Source organism: Hemicordylus capensis, chromosome 2 (genome assembly GCF_027244095.1).
Source record: "Hemicordylus capensis ecotype Gifberg chromosome 2, rHemCap1.1.pri, whole genome shotgun sequence".
In the NCBI taxonomy this organism is placed as follows: Eukaryota; Metazoa; Chordata; class Lepidosauria; order Squamata; family Cordylidae; genus Hemicordylus; species Hemicordylus capensis.
In genome coordinates this window covers 15213792-15226422 of record NC_069658.1, presented here as the reverse complement: position 1 = coordinate 15226422, position 12631 = coordinate 15213792, and the positions used below count along the sequence as shown (strand labels likewise).

General features: G+C 47.9%; 1 protein-coding gene across 3 annotated transcripts in view; it reads left to right on the top strand.

Annotated features, from left to right (window-relative positions):
* LOC128347624 (zinc finger and SCAN domain-containing protein 9-like) overlaps positions 1-12631 on the top strand; it is a 68520-nt gene that overhangs the window by 2223 nt on the left and 53666 nt on the right. For 2 of the 3 annotated variants that reach the window (XR_008317625.1, XM_053302545.1), the window contains exon 2: positions 12059-12191. Coding sequence is in view for 2 of the 3 variants with exons in the window: in XM_053302545.1 (XP_053158520.1) it covers positions 12059-12191 (133 nt within the window). In the remaining variant the exon portion in view is untranslated. Of the gene's footprint in view, positions 1-12058; positions 12257-12631 lie in introns of those variants that run through there. The other variant, XM_053302544.1, reaches the window with a different exon arrangement.

Sequence of the window (12631 nt, the reverse complement as noted above, 5' to 3'; positions counted from 1 at the left end):
GAGATGCATACGTGAGGCTTACACAGGGTTATACTCGAACAACAATGCCTACATATATGAGCTTACAAGTAATACAACTACAATAACTGAAGCGTGAGGATAGAGATGTGTCTCATGTGATGGGAGGATCTACATCGATGGTCCATTTCCACCTCTGCTCCCGTTTCCCTTAGATAAGGTACATTTCTCTTTCAGGACAAAGCCATGCAACAGCTTCCATGCCAATAGCGCAGTCTTATTCGCATGGACCACCCGATTTTGCCTAATCTCGAGGTTTCTGTGAACAAACATGGCATATGTCACATAAAGGTTAACCACCCATAAGACACACGTAGGAACTTTCAACTTAGAATGCACCGATGCTCCAGACGCGTCGCGATTGCCGGTCAGTTTCTTATTAGGATCCGGTAGAGGGCGCGGACCTGTCGCTCCTGAGGCTACCGCCTCCCATGATTGACCGCTCAACTCAGGCCAATCCAAGGTCTGTCCGATGTTCTTCCACACTTCTCTCGCTGTGACACAGTCGGTCAGGAAGTGCGAGTGGGTTTCTGAGTATGCTACATTTGAGGTCCAAGCTTCTTGCTGGCAAAGGATCCTCGGGCAGAGCCGTTGGTCGGGCGGGAGCCACCGCCTGTTAGCGTTCAGGGGTAGGACTTGGTGGTAGACTCTCCATCTCATTTCCCATAACTGGAAGGGAATCTCTCTCTCCTTGAATAGCGCGATCGATTCCCCTTGGGACCGCAGGTACTGAGAGATGCCCGGTTTCTGTAGTCTGTTCTTCTCCGCCCGCTTATATGGGCCCTCCTCGAGGATCGTCTCATATAGTACTTTCTCCGTCTCCCTGACGGATCGGGGTTCCTTGAGACTGGCCGATTCCACCTTCCACTTTCTCAGCTGTGCGGGGAGCTCTTCGAGGTAGTCCGGTAGGGCTGTTCTGATCGGCAGAGTCACGTTTCCTGTGAAGCTTCCTCTGTTCCACCACGCCTTTCCCCATACGGACGTGCGCCAACCTGAGGCGAAGAGGGAGGTCCACGTTCTCTGGAGAGCTCCTCTCTCATCGTGGACAGTGATTCGGGCCAACGTGCCAAAGTTATAAGAGACGAATCTAGCCAACAGCAGGGGCTGCAGGGCCGGCAGCGCCAGATCTCTCATCTCGACCTGACGGTAGGCTTCCGCCCTGGCCAGTGGGAAATACTTGGCCCTCCATAGGAAACCGAACATCTGACCCGTCACTCTCCTCGCTAGGTCTGCGGGAGGGGGGTACACGACGGCCAGATTGGACGCCATGGGGATCAGGTACGTCTGCATGTACACTGCCCGTTGGTACATGCTCAGGTCCCAATGCTTCCAGATGGCTAATTTCGCTTTCAGTTTATCCTCCCACTCTGTCCAATTCTTAGCCCAGGCACGTTTCTTCAGTCCAAACTCTATTCCCAGAATAGGAATGGTGTCCTCCCACGTGCTTTCTGCATTCCGTTTCCCGATCCCCGCCATCCTTTCCATCGCTATTGCCTGGCACAGGAGGCATTGCCGGTCGTAGTCCACGCGGACGAAGACGCTCTTGCTCATGTTCAATTCGGATCCTGAGACTTTCCCATATTCGGTGAAGAGCTTCACTGCGATCCTTTCCTTGTTCTCGTCTGACAGCAAGAGCGTGATGTCATCCTCATGGGCCACAAACTTCACCGTCCGGCAGGGCGGGTCAATGGGCGTTTCCGGAGGAGTCGCGTTGGCGACCTGTTTCTCTGACTTGGACAGTCGTATGGTGATACCGGTCAGCCTGGGTTCTCTCTGGATTCTATCCAGGATGGGATCCAGGCCCAAGACATATAAGAGAGGGTTCAGGGGGCAGCCCTGCCTCACCCCCGAACAGTGGGTGATCGGATCGCCTCGCCATCCGTTCACCTGTGGCGTGGCCGTCGCCCTGGCGTAAAGCATCTGGATCCATGACACGAACTGGGAAGGAACACCCTTCGCTCTTAACACGTGCCATAAGAAGTCGTGGTGAACTCTGTCGAAAGCCTTCACTTGATCGACGAGGAGCAGGTGGCCCTTCCATCCCCTCGTCTGCAGCAAGCGGAAACATTCCCTTAGAAGACAGAGGGGGTCTGTCATTTTACGCCCGGGTACCGCACTCGTCTGGAAACCGTGAATCAGTTTATGTGCCGTGAGCGCCAACCTGTTATTGAGGGTCTTGGCTAAAATCCTATAGTCAACATTTGTTAGTGTAATGGGCCTCCAGTTTTCGGGCAGGGTGGTATCACCCTTCTTTGGGAAGAACAACAACAACTCGTCCCCAAAAGATTGGCCCAAGTAGCCAGTCCCTAAGCAAAAACTGAATAATTTCACCAGTGCCGGGATTAAAAGTTCAGCAAATTCCTTATAGAAGCACCACAGCAGCCCGTCGGGGCCCGGGGCAGAAGTCGTCTTGCCTTTGGATATCATTTTCTTTAACTATTCCGGGGTTATCGGCCGTATCAGGGCATCGCGTTCCTCTTCCGATAGCGGTTGGGTTATCCTTTCTCCATCCACATTGCCATCACTCTCCAAGTAGGCTCTGATTTCATCCTCCTGGATGTTCTTCCTGGCATATAACTGTTCGTAATAATCTGCCATGATACATAGCATGTCGTTGGGTTCGACTTTCAGGGGGTCACCCTCCTTCGCTTTTAGTCCTTGAAACAACAGGTGTGATCTAGGCATCTTGTTTCTAGCCCAATCCTCTCTTTCATTAATCGGGCCCCTCGCCTGATAGGTTTTATTGTTTAAGCGTTGCTGGCGCAGGTCGTTTTGAAAGCGTTTAATTATTTCCAAACAACGCCCTCGCAGCGTTGCATCGAAGGCCTCTCCTTTGTTCATAGAGTCGGTCATGTACAGCAGACGGGCAACAGCGTTTTGATAGTCTCTGATTTCTTTCTTGTATGCCCGTCGCGTGACTATCCGCATTTTATAGCGAATCCTCTTTTTGAGCCTCTCCCATCCCCCTAAAACATCTCCATCCTCACTCATAAAGAGGTCAACTTGTAAATTCATTTCTAACAATAAAATATCATTCAAGTGCTCATCACTTAGTTGTTTATGCTGTAACCTCCACAAAGGCCGCCCGCGCACGGTAAAACGTCCCCGTAATTGCAAACAAAACCCACCATCACGTGGTCGGACCATGGAGTCAGAGTCAATTTGCATCCATATACATGAAACAAGGCTGGTGCCCAAAGTCTGTCCAATCGGCTAACCGTCCTCGGGTGGAAATAAGTAAATTTCGTCCCGGAATCAAAACTCGTCTGATATGTAGACTCATAGGTAGATTTATGCAAAATTGGGAAAAAAGTTAGAGAGTTTGGGGCCCCGAGGGCTTTATCCTGTAAGCCCAGTATTTCAGATAAAAACCGTTGTAAATTGTTTTCTTCCACTGTCAGAGGCGAACTAGGGGCAGGGAGCGGTCGCCCGAGCGTAAAATGTCTCCTGTTGTCTGGTAGCGCTCGATTGTTAAAATCGCCAACTACTATGAGATTGCGTTTAGTGTTAGCGGCATCTTTGAGTTTGGCCCAAAGGGACCTTCTCTGAGCTGCCTTAACAGGGGCATAAATTGCGCACAGTTGAAAGGAAAGACTCAGCACTCGGGTATTGGAGCCACTTCTCCTTTCACAATTAAAAGTAAAATCGTCATACAATAAACGACCCTGAACAAGTTCGACCACTGTTTCAACCCTCAGATCAGGCCGGTCCTTAAAAAGGACGGCCAGTCCAGCATTCCCACTGCCATCATAAGACCAAAAGGATGGGCCCATGGTCCATTGTCTCTGGGCCGCCCATCGGTGACTCTCATTTACAAAGTATGTCTCCTGTAAAACACAGACATGATAATTGAGAGAAGGCAAAAAATTGAAGAATTTCACAGCGCCTCGCAGCCGTGCGTAAGCCGTGGACGTTCCACCTTAGCAAATTAAAAGGTGTGGCCATAGAATTGTAGTAAAGTAAGAAATTAGGGATGTACGATCAATCAAGATTAATCTATTTTAGCCACATGCTTCTATAAAAAGATATATAGAGCTAACAGAAGGGGCAGCTAACCGCTGAAAATTGGGACGCTATAACCAAACCACTTAAAGACATAATGAAGAAACACACTTTGAATAAGCGTCACCTGTGAGAGTCTGTCATGGAACAGTGGCAAGAATAATAACAGAGAACATATAAACAATATTTACAATTCAATAAATCAGAGAAATTCGATATACAGCAATTACAATTTGAAACACTCATTCTAGTGACCGTTCTCCTTCCCTCCACCCCCCGGGGGCAAGGTCATACTCTCTACCCCTCCCCCATCTGCACTGACGGGGAGTGTAGCCTTACTGATTGTGCCGCCGGCCTCGGGTAAGGGGTCAGGCGGGCAGGGTTCCTTAGGGAGAGTTGGGGCAAGAGAGGCTGGAATTGGAAAAGGGGAAGGGGAGGGGTGGTTGAGACTAGCCTCTGCTACCTGGGTAGTAGTCTGAGCCTGTTCCAATGGGAATTCTTTTTCCACTTGATCTTCCCAAGTCGGGTGTGCTCCCCCTTCTTTTGGGCTTTGTACTAAAACCATACACTTATCAGATACTACTGTCCCCCCTGTCGCCTCGGTTTCTATAGGGGTTTCATGCACAGTAGATTCTATGGAGAGATCTATTACCGGCATATCTTTTCCTTGAGACTCTACCTGTGGGACATTATTTTCTCTGTCCACTGACATAGTAGCATGAGTTGCACCCTCGTCTACCTTTTTCTCACCCAGGACATTTCTTTGTTGCTCACCATCCTCTACTAAGTTTGCCACGATGCTCAACTGGCGACAGTATAAAGCATCAATACCTTTAAACTCTGCTGCATCTTCCCTGATCTCTTTGAGCAGACCATCTAGTTTTTCAACCTCAGGGCTCTTTTGGCCATTTATCCCCTCAGAAAGACCCTTATCTCGGATCTCATCACATAATCTTTGTTTCTCCTCTTCCAGAATTGTCAATCTCTTTTTATAATAGTTGCGTACGCCCCACAATTCCCCTTGTTTGTCCCTTTCCACTCTCAGCTGTTCTTCCTCCACCTTCAAAACCTCCTGGAGACTCCGATCTTCAGGTGCCTGCGATTCACTTGTCCGTTCGCCCGACAGGACTCCTGCGGAGAATCGTGACGACAGTTCCTCTCGTGACTTATTCTTCGCTTGTTTCTTCTGCCTCCTTTGTTTTTTCGGTGGCGAAAGTTCCATCTGGTTCGTTGACACGGGTTCATCAATGGTTCCATCTAACTCCTCACTCTCTGGTTGTTGCAAATTGTTTAAAACATCATATCTATTCAAACCATTTACTGCATTCACAAGAGCCCCCGAGTGGCCCCCATGATTTCGAAACACAGGCAGATCTTGATTCCCACCCCCCGATTGCTTTTTGTTCCCAAGCTTTCGGGACGATACTTGTACCCAGGCAGTCCCACCTGGGTCAGCTATATTGTTCCCTTCGTCTCTCGTGTCCTGCTGCTCTGCCAATCGCGTCGAGGTCGTTCCCGTCACTCTTTCCAAACTGGATTCTCTACTTAACCACCTCTGTCCACCATGCCGCATTACTTTTCGCTGCTCCTGCCGTTGTGCCCTCATCTTTCCGGACTCCGCCACTTTCACTGCCTTAGCCGCCCGTTCTTGGTTGATTTTGTTATAGTGAGCTTTGGGGCACCAGAAGTAGGTGTGTCCAATCCCCAAGCACAGGTTACACCTGATACTCTTGTGAAAGTTTATTGTACTATGCCCACACACTCCACATTTAGAGCAAAGTGAGGTATGACAGTTCCTCCTGAGGTGATCATATGCCCCGCAGTGATAACACGCAGGCAGTTGTCCACTGTATCTGATGCTGGCTCTATCTGAGCCCAGAAAGAAGTACTTTGGAAGGTGTTGTACTACTCCCGACTGAGGATCAGAGCGGAGAGACACTATTCCCCTGTGCCTTACTGGTCTTTTCGTTCGTGAGGTCCCATCAGGACCGTCACATGCCTCTCGAGCCAAAGAGATACATCTTCTGCAGGTACCACTGTCGTCCTAAAAGTAATTGTCAGGACTCGTGTGTCAGCCTTAAACAAAGGGACTAGTTGGAATCCTGTCAAAAGGTTAGGAAAAAGTTTGTCAACACTCCTGCAGTTAGACCAGAACCTATGGTAGGCTACTTGGTGTCGCAGACATACGTCGATCTCATTGGACGCGTCAAGTTGGGTAACGGCCCTCAGCCACGGAATCGGAAAGTCCATGGCTTCCATGATCACCTTTTTAATAACATAGTCCCTAGTAGCCTTGTTCTCATCGCCGCCAACATACCTCATCCTGATAACCAGGCGCTTCTTGGGGTCTTCATCCTCTGAGATAGCGTCAGGGATCGCTGCCATTGCCTCATCCTCTATCTCAAACTGCGTTGGCGGATCAAAACGTCCATCACCTGCAGTCATTGACGTGTTATTCCATCTCCTAGTAGTACTGGAGCGTTTATTTCTTTCTGGGTATGCCACTGAGGCAAAGGAGCAAGGGATCATCGTCTCCGTCACAGCCCTGTTCAATTTGTCCTGTGAAGCAGGCTTCGGTGGAATCATGGCCTTCTCGGGGTGGCGTGTCCCAACCTGTTTGGAGGTGGAGGGCATCGCTTCCGCGCCTTGCCTTCCTTTGGAGGATGTTTTAGGAGATGTCGAGGAGGTTGCTGATGCTGTTGCGCCTGAAGGGATGTCCTTAGGCCGCGCGCCCTCTGCTTCATACCTTTTTGTAGCTAGCTTGTTCTCTTGTCTTTCTGCTGCAGTGTTCTGACCCATGGGTATAATTTGTGGTTGTGATTGGATAGGACCCGAGGTGTCCATTACATCAAGAAGTTGCTCCCTCAATTCGGGGTTCGGGATTTCAGCTCTTGCACTTGGACATTCTTCTCAGGTATTCTTTGTTCTATAAGCTCAAGTACAGTCTCTCTCTTAGCCTTTTTGGCTGCGCTCCCCATGTGATCGGAGTAGGGTTCCTCCCTAGCCTCCTCTGCAATTGGTTTTTGGTCAGGTCCCTTCTGGGTCCCCGGGAGGGCTTTGGTCAGCTTAACCTTGGGAATTGTAACAACAGGAGTTGCTGCTTCCACTAGGACTCTTTCCTCCCTTCTATCTGACATTTCTTCTTCTTGTAAATCTTTAAGTTGTGCGATGGCGGCTTTCTTCATCTTTACACGTTGTTTCAAATAAGAGGTTATGGTATAAAGCCAATCTGCACACTGGTCAACGGACATCGGAAGGTCCTCTTCTGCTGTCCCCATTGAAAAGGGCGCTACATGTTGCTGGCCTGCGTCACTGTCTGCAGATTTAGCCTGTAAAAGGTGAATTAGTCCTTGTATTTCTTTCAAAAGGTTTGTTTCGGTCAGCCACTCCAGGAATTGGTGAGGATTCACCGTAGTCTTCCTTAACTTCACAATTTTCAGGGTCATCATCTTATTCAGGATAGTTAAACTTGTTGCAACTGCCTTCGCCACCTTGTGTTCCAATTTGATTTTCTCACCCATAAGCCACTGGAGGATCAGGTTATGGTCTTTTTCTAGTCTGTTCCATTGTTCGGGCACACTTTTCCTTTTCCAAGTAGTGATAGCAACATTCAATTTAGGTACTGTCATATGGGCTAGCAAAAAAGCCCAGAATTCAGAAAGTTCATTCGGGTGTAATGCTGTTGTCAATAAGATGCCCGATATATCCTTGACATCTTTATTCAGGAACTCATGCCACTCTAAGGCAGAGTACTTCCCTTCCTGCTTCAGAACTTCCCAGGCTTCTGATTCCAAAAATATATTACTGTGCAGAAAGTCCTTAGCCTTTACACTGTCTTTTGCTGGTGGGAGTTGTACTCCCTGTAGGGATGTGGGGTCCTCCTTTCCTCCTTCTACTGCCTCCTCCACTTCCTCTTCATCAGAAGAAAAAAGGCTGGAATTATCTTCTTCTTCCCCCAGGGATTGCACCCCCATTAAGCTAGAATCTACATTTTCAGAATAAGCATTTTCGCTGGTTGCAATGACCTCTTCTATTCCTTGTATAACATTTCCATTTACTGGTAGGAAAAATGGATCGCACTCTGCTGAATTTACTGCTGCTAGGATTGCATCATCCGATAATTGGCCAGCAGATAAAGACTTTAACATTTTCCCTAAATCATGTGGTCTCTGTTGTTCCTCTCCCCCAAAATCCCGTGCCTGAAAGCGGGCCTTCTGACCAGGACTTTTAACTGGTGATCTGTCTCTCCCTTCTTCAGTAAATAGTTCTAAGCTTTGAGTCCTAACCAATGGCGCAGGATTTCTAAGAAACATCTTCTGTGAGATTTCAGCAATATTTTTACATTCTCCTCCACCAACATTCACTTTAGAGGGTCCCTTAGGTGTTGGGGGAACAAATTCAGAAATAGGTAACTGTTTGCTGGCTAAATCCACTAAGGATTGCAATAAATTCTCTGTTGTCTGTTTTCCCGGCCTTTGCTGCACAGAGGAGATTGGGGGGAAAGGGCCCTCACTTCCCCCTCCTTTTTGGGGTTCTTCCTGTGGGGTCCCCTTCCCTCCTTGGCGATCATCTTGTGCACTAGGGTCTTGGGATGCTATCGCTTCAAATCCTGAAGCTCCAGGGTTTATAGTTTTCAGGGGACACGTTGAAGGAAAGACAGTCCCCAGGAAATCCAGCTCTGTGTTACTCAAGCCCGGCGTATTCGGCCTTCTTCATAGGCCGTGCCAAACAAGCTTCCGTATCTCCTGCACCCCTTATGCTAGAAGCACGGGGGTGGTCACTTTCTGATCCACAGGTATCTCCTGTCTCTTCTGATCCATTAGCATTCCATCTTTGCCCCCCAAAGGGGGAATACTTTCGATTTTGGGGGAATCCTTCAGGAGCTCCAAACTAGTGCTGCTTCCTGCCTGGGATTCTGGGAAAGGTTGTTTCCATTTAGAGTTCTGCCTTCCTGGGCATGTGGCAGAGCATCTGATTCCATCCAGAAAGCCCCGGGATCCATCCCTGGCATCTCCATGTAGGGCTAGCAGAAACTCCTGTGACATGTGTAGCATTAATAGAAAGCTGCTTTGTAATTGCTTTGTAGAAAGTGTGTTTGCAAGTCAGTGCCTCTGGGATGGAAAAGTACAGACCAAATGAAAGTGTTAAGTCAGCTATCTGCCCAGAGCAGAATAAGTGGGGGTTTGCAGCAGCGGGGAGAGATAGGCTTCCCTGAATAGTAACTGCATTGTTCTAGGAATGTGAAGGCTTCTCCTATTAATTAATTATCTCTCTGCTGTGAAATAGAAACTCAGAAACTTAGAGCGCAAAGTCCAGCCTCTATGCAAGCATATGTACGAATGTAATGAACTGATTGGTTCTTTGGGGCTGAATGTTGATGCCTAGGGGTGGAGGAAAATCTTTATAAACTCTTGTTAGTCTGTAAGAGGTACGCTCCTTGGACTTTTGCCAAAAGGCACCAGGGGTCGTCCTCAGCGCTGAGAAATAAACCTTTGTCTCTTTCACTATCCGTGTCAATGGTCATTTGCTCAGGTAACACTCCTGCCTGAAACCTTGGAGAAGAAGTCACTGCCAGTCAGTGCAGACAATACTGAGCCTGATTTAGGAAAGGTGGTATATAAGTGTATTGCTTATTTGTTGTATTTATATGCTATTTTTCATGAAAATATCTTAAAGCAGTTAACAATGTAATGATAACAATATGTAAAATACAAAAATACAGATAATATAAAAATAAAATCTCTATTCACTACTAATCGCGCTCAGCAGAGCTATCCCGGGTTGTTAGGAGTTTGATTTCTGCTCCTTCTGCCTCAAATCAGTCCCTGGGGTCGTTCTGCTGTGAGGCTTTTAATGGGTTTTTTGCAAACAAGATCTCTTGTATTCTGGCTGACTTGGACTCCATTATTTTTGCAGGGTCTATGGAGGAGGTGTCCAGCAATCCCTCTTGCAGTATTAGATTGGATCAGTTTCAATCTGTGACTCCTGAGAATGTGGACAAGCTGCTTGGGGCGGTGCGGCCTACCACCTGTTCTCTGGATCCTTGCCCGACTTGGCTGCTTCTATCTGGCAGGGAGATTGTTGGAGATGGCCTAGTTAATATCATAAATGCATCGCTGAGGGAGGGTAGGGTGCTCCCTTTTTTGAAGGATGCATTGGTTAGACCACTTCTAAAGAAGCCTTCCCTGGATCCCTTAGCAATGGACGGTTACAGGCTAATCTTCAATCTCCCTTAGTTGGGCAAAGTGATTGAGAGGGTGGTGGCCGACCAGCTCCAGGCAGTCTTGGAGGAAACTGATTAACTAGACCCATTTGAAACTGGCTTTAGAGCTGGCTATGGGGTTGAGACAGCCTTGGTCGGCCTGATGGATGACCTTTACCGGGTAATTGACAGAGGGAGTGTGACTCTGCTGGTTCTTCTGGATCTCTCTGCGGCGTTTGATACCATCGATCATGGTATTTTTCTGAATTGCCTGGAGCAGTTGGGGATAGGAGGCACTGCTTTGCAGTGGTTCTGTTCCTATCTCTCGGGTAGGTTCCAGATGGTGGAACTTGGTGACAGTTGCTCATCAAAATGGAAGCTGTTATATGGAGTCCCTCAGGACTCCATTTCGTCACCAATGCTTTTTAATATCTATAGGAAACCGCTGGGTGAGGACATCAGGAGATTTGGTGCTGGGTGTTATCAGTATGCTGATGACACCCAAATCTACTTCTTTTAATCTTCAGGAAATGGCACTCATTTTCTAAATGCCTGCCTACAGGCAGTAATGGGGTGGATGAGGGAGAACAAATTGAAGCTGAATCCAAGCAAGACGGAAGTACTCATTGTGGGGGCTCAGAATCTGAGGGGTGAGTTAGATCTTCCTGTCCTGGATGGGGTTACACTCCCTCAGAAGGAGCAGGTGCGCAGCTCGGGAGTATTCCTGGACCCAGGCCTCACCCTGGTATCTCAAGTGGAGGCCATGTCCAGGAGTCATCAGCTTCGGCTGATTCGACAGCTGAACCCATTCCTTGAAGAGGATGACCTCAAAACAGTGGTGCATCAGCTGGTAACCTCCCAGCTCGACTACTGCAATGTGCGCTACGTGGGGCTGCCTTTGTACGTAGTCCAGAAATTTCAGTTAGTTCAGAATGCGGCAGCTAGATTGGTCTCTGGGGCAACCTGAGAGACCATATTATGCCTGCTTTGAAACAGTTACACTGGCTACCGATATGTTTCCGGGCAAAATACAAAGTGCTGGTTATTACCTTTAATGCCCTGAATGGCTTAGGTCCGAGTTATCTAAGAGAGCGCCTTCTACATGATCCCAACTACACGTTAAGGTCATCTGAGGAGGCCCATCTCCAGTTGCCACCGGTTTGTCTGGTGGCGACTCAGAGGCAGGCCTTCTCTGTAGCTGCTCCTGGGCTGTGGAATGCACTCCTGGCAGAAATTGGTAATTTGAGATCATTACTGTTCTTCAGGAGAGCCTGGCCTGTTTGGCCTGGCCTTCCAGGGTTTTAAATGATTGACTGTTTTAATGTTTTTAAATTGTTGCCCTGATGTCCAGGGTTTTTAGCTGTTTAGTTGGTTTTATTATGTTTTAATAGTTTGATTTTGATTGTTAACTTGTTTTAATTGTTTTTATTGTGCTTTAAACCGCCCTGAGCCATTTTGGAAGGACCTCCAAATAGAAATCTAATAAATAAATAAATAATAAATTTAAAAATCCAATTAAAAAAAATAAATAAAACACAAAGCAGCAGCAGCAAAAGCAATACTTTCATTCAGAAGCCTGGGTGAAGAGCCACATATTTACTTTTCCCCTTAAAACTGTCAAAGAGACAGGAGCAGATGTCGGCCAGGAGAAGAAGTCGCTGCCAGTCAGTGTAGACAAAACTGAGCTAGATTTAACAAAGGCCGTTTATAAATTGACAGACGTATGTACTGGACCAAGGTATGAGGCAGTTTCCTCTGGGACGTTCCTGCCCCTTTCCCTTTCTAATGCCTTCCTTCCTGCTCCCTGTTGGGAGTCTCTTCTTCTGCCTGTCTCAGGTGCTGCAAGGACTGTTGTCGGAAGCAGCCCCTGACTTCCCTGAGGCCGAGAAGGCTCCATCAGGCACCAGGCAGAGGCCTCTGTCCAAGGAGATCCCCAGGCAGGAGGGCAGCAGTGGGGCCACCTTGCTGGGTAAGGAGGTATGGGGCGGGTGCCCCCTTATTCCCCCCCCTCAGATACCCCTGTGAAGGAATGAGGCCTTTACCTCCCCTTTGCGCTTTTCTGATGTTTGTGTTATACATGTGATTGCTTCCTCCCTGTGTTCTGTATTAAGAAGCTGTGCAGGGGTCAACAGTTCACAGTCGCTGTTCTACTGTTTGGTCAGAAAGGGATGTTTAAATTTTGGAGGGAAGACAGGGTTTGATTAGATTGGCTATAGTTTAAAAACTGGAGGGAAGTTGAGTTTATTTTGTTTGGTTTGTTTAGCAAGGTTGGAGAGGGGGGAAGAGAATAAAAGGAGGCTTGCCTGCACCAGAAAGTTAGTTAAAGCCTGAGGAAGAGTTTAAAGGCAGGAGTCTCTCCCAGCCCTATCTTCTGCCCGGGATTGAACCTGGGACCTTTTGCATGAAATC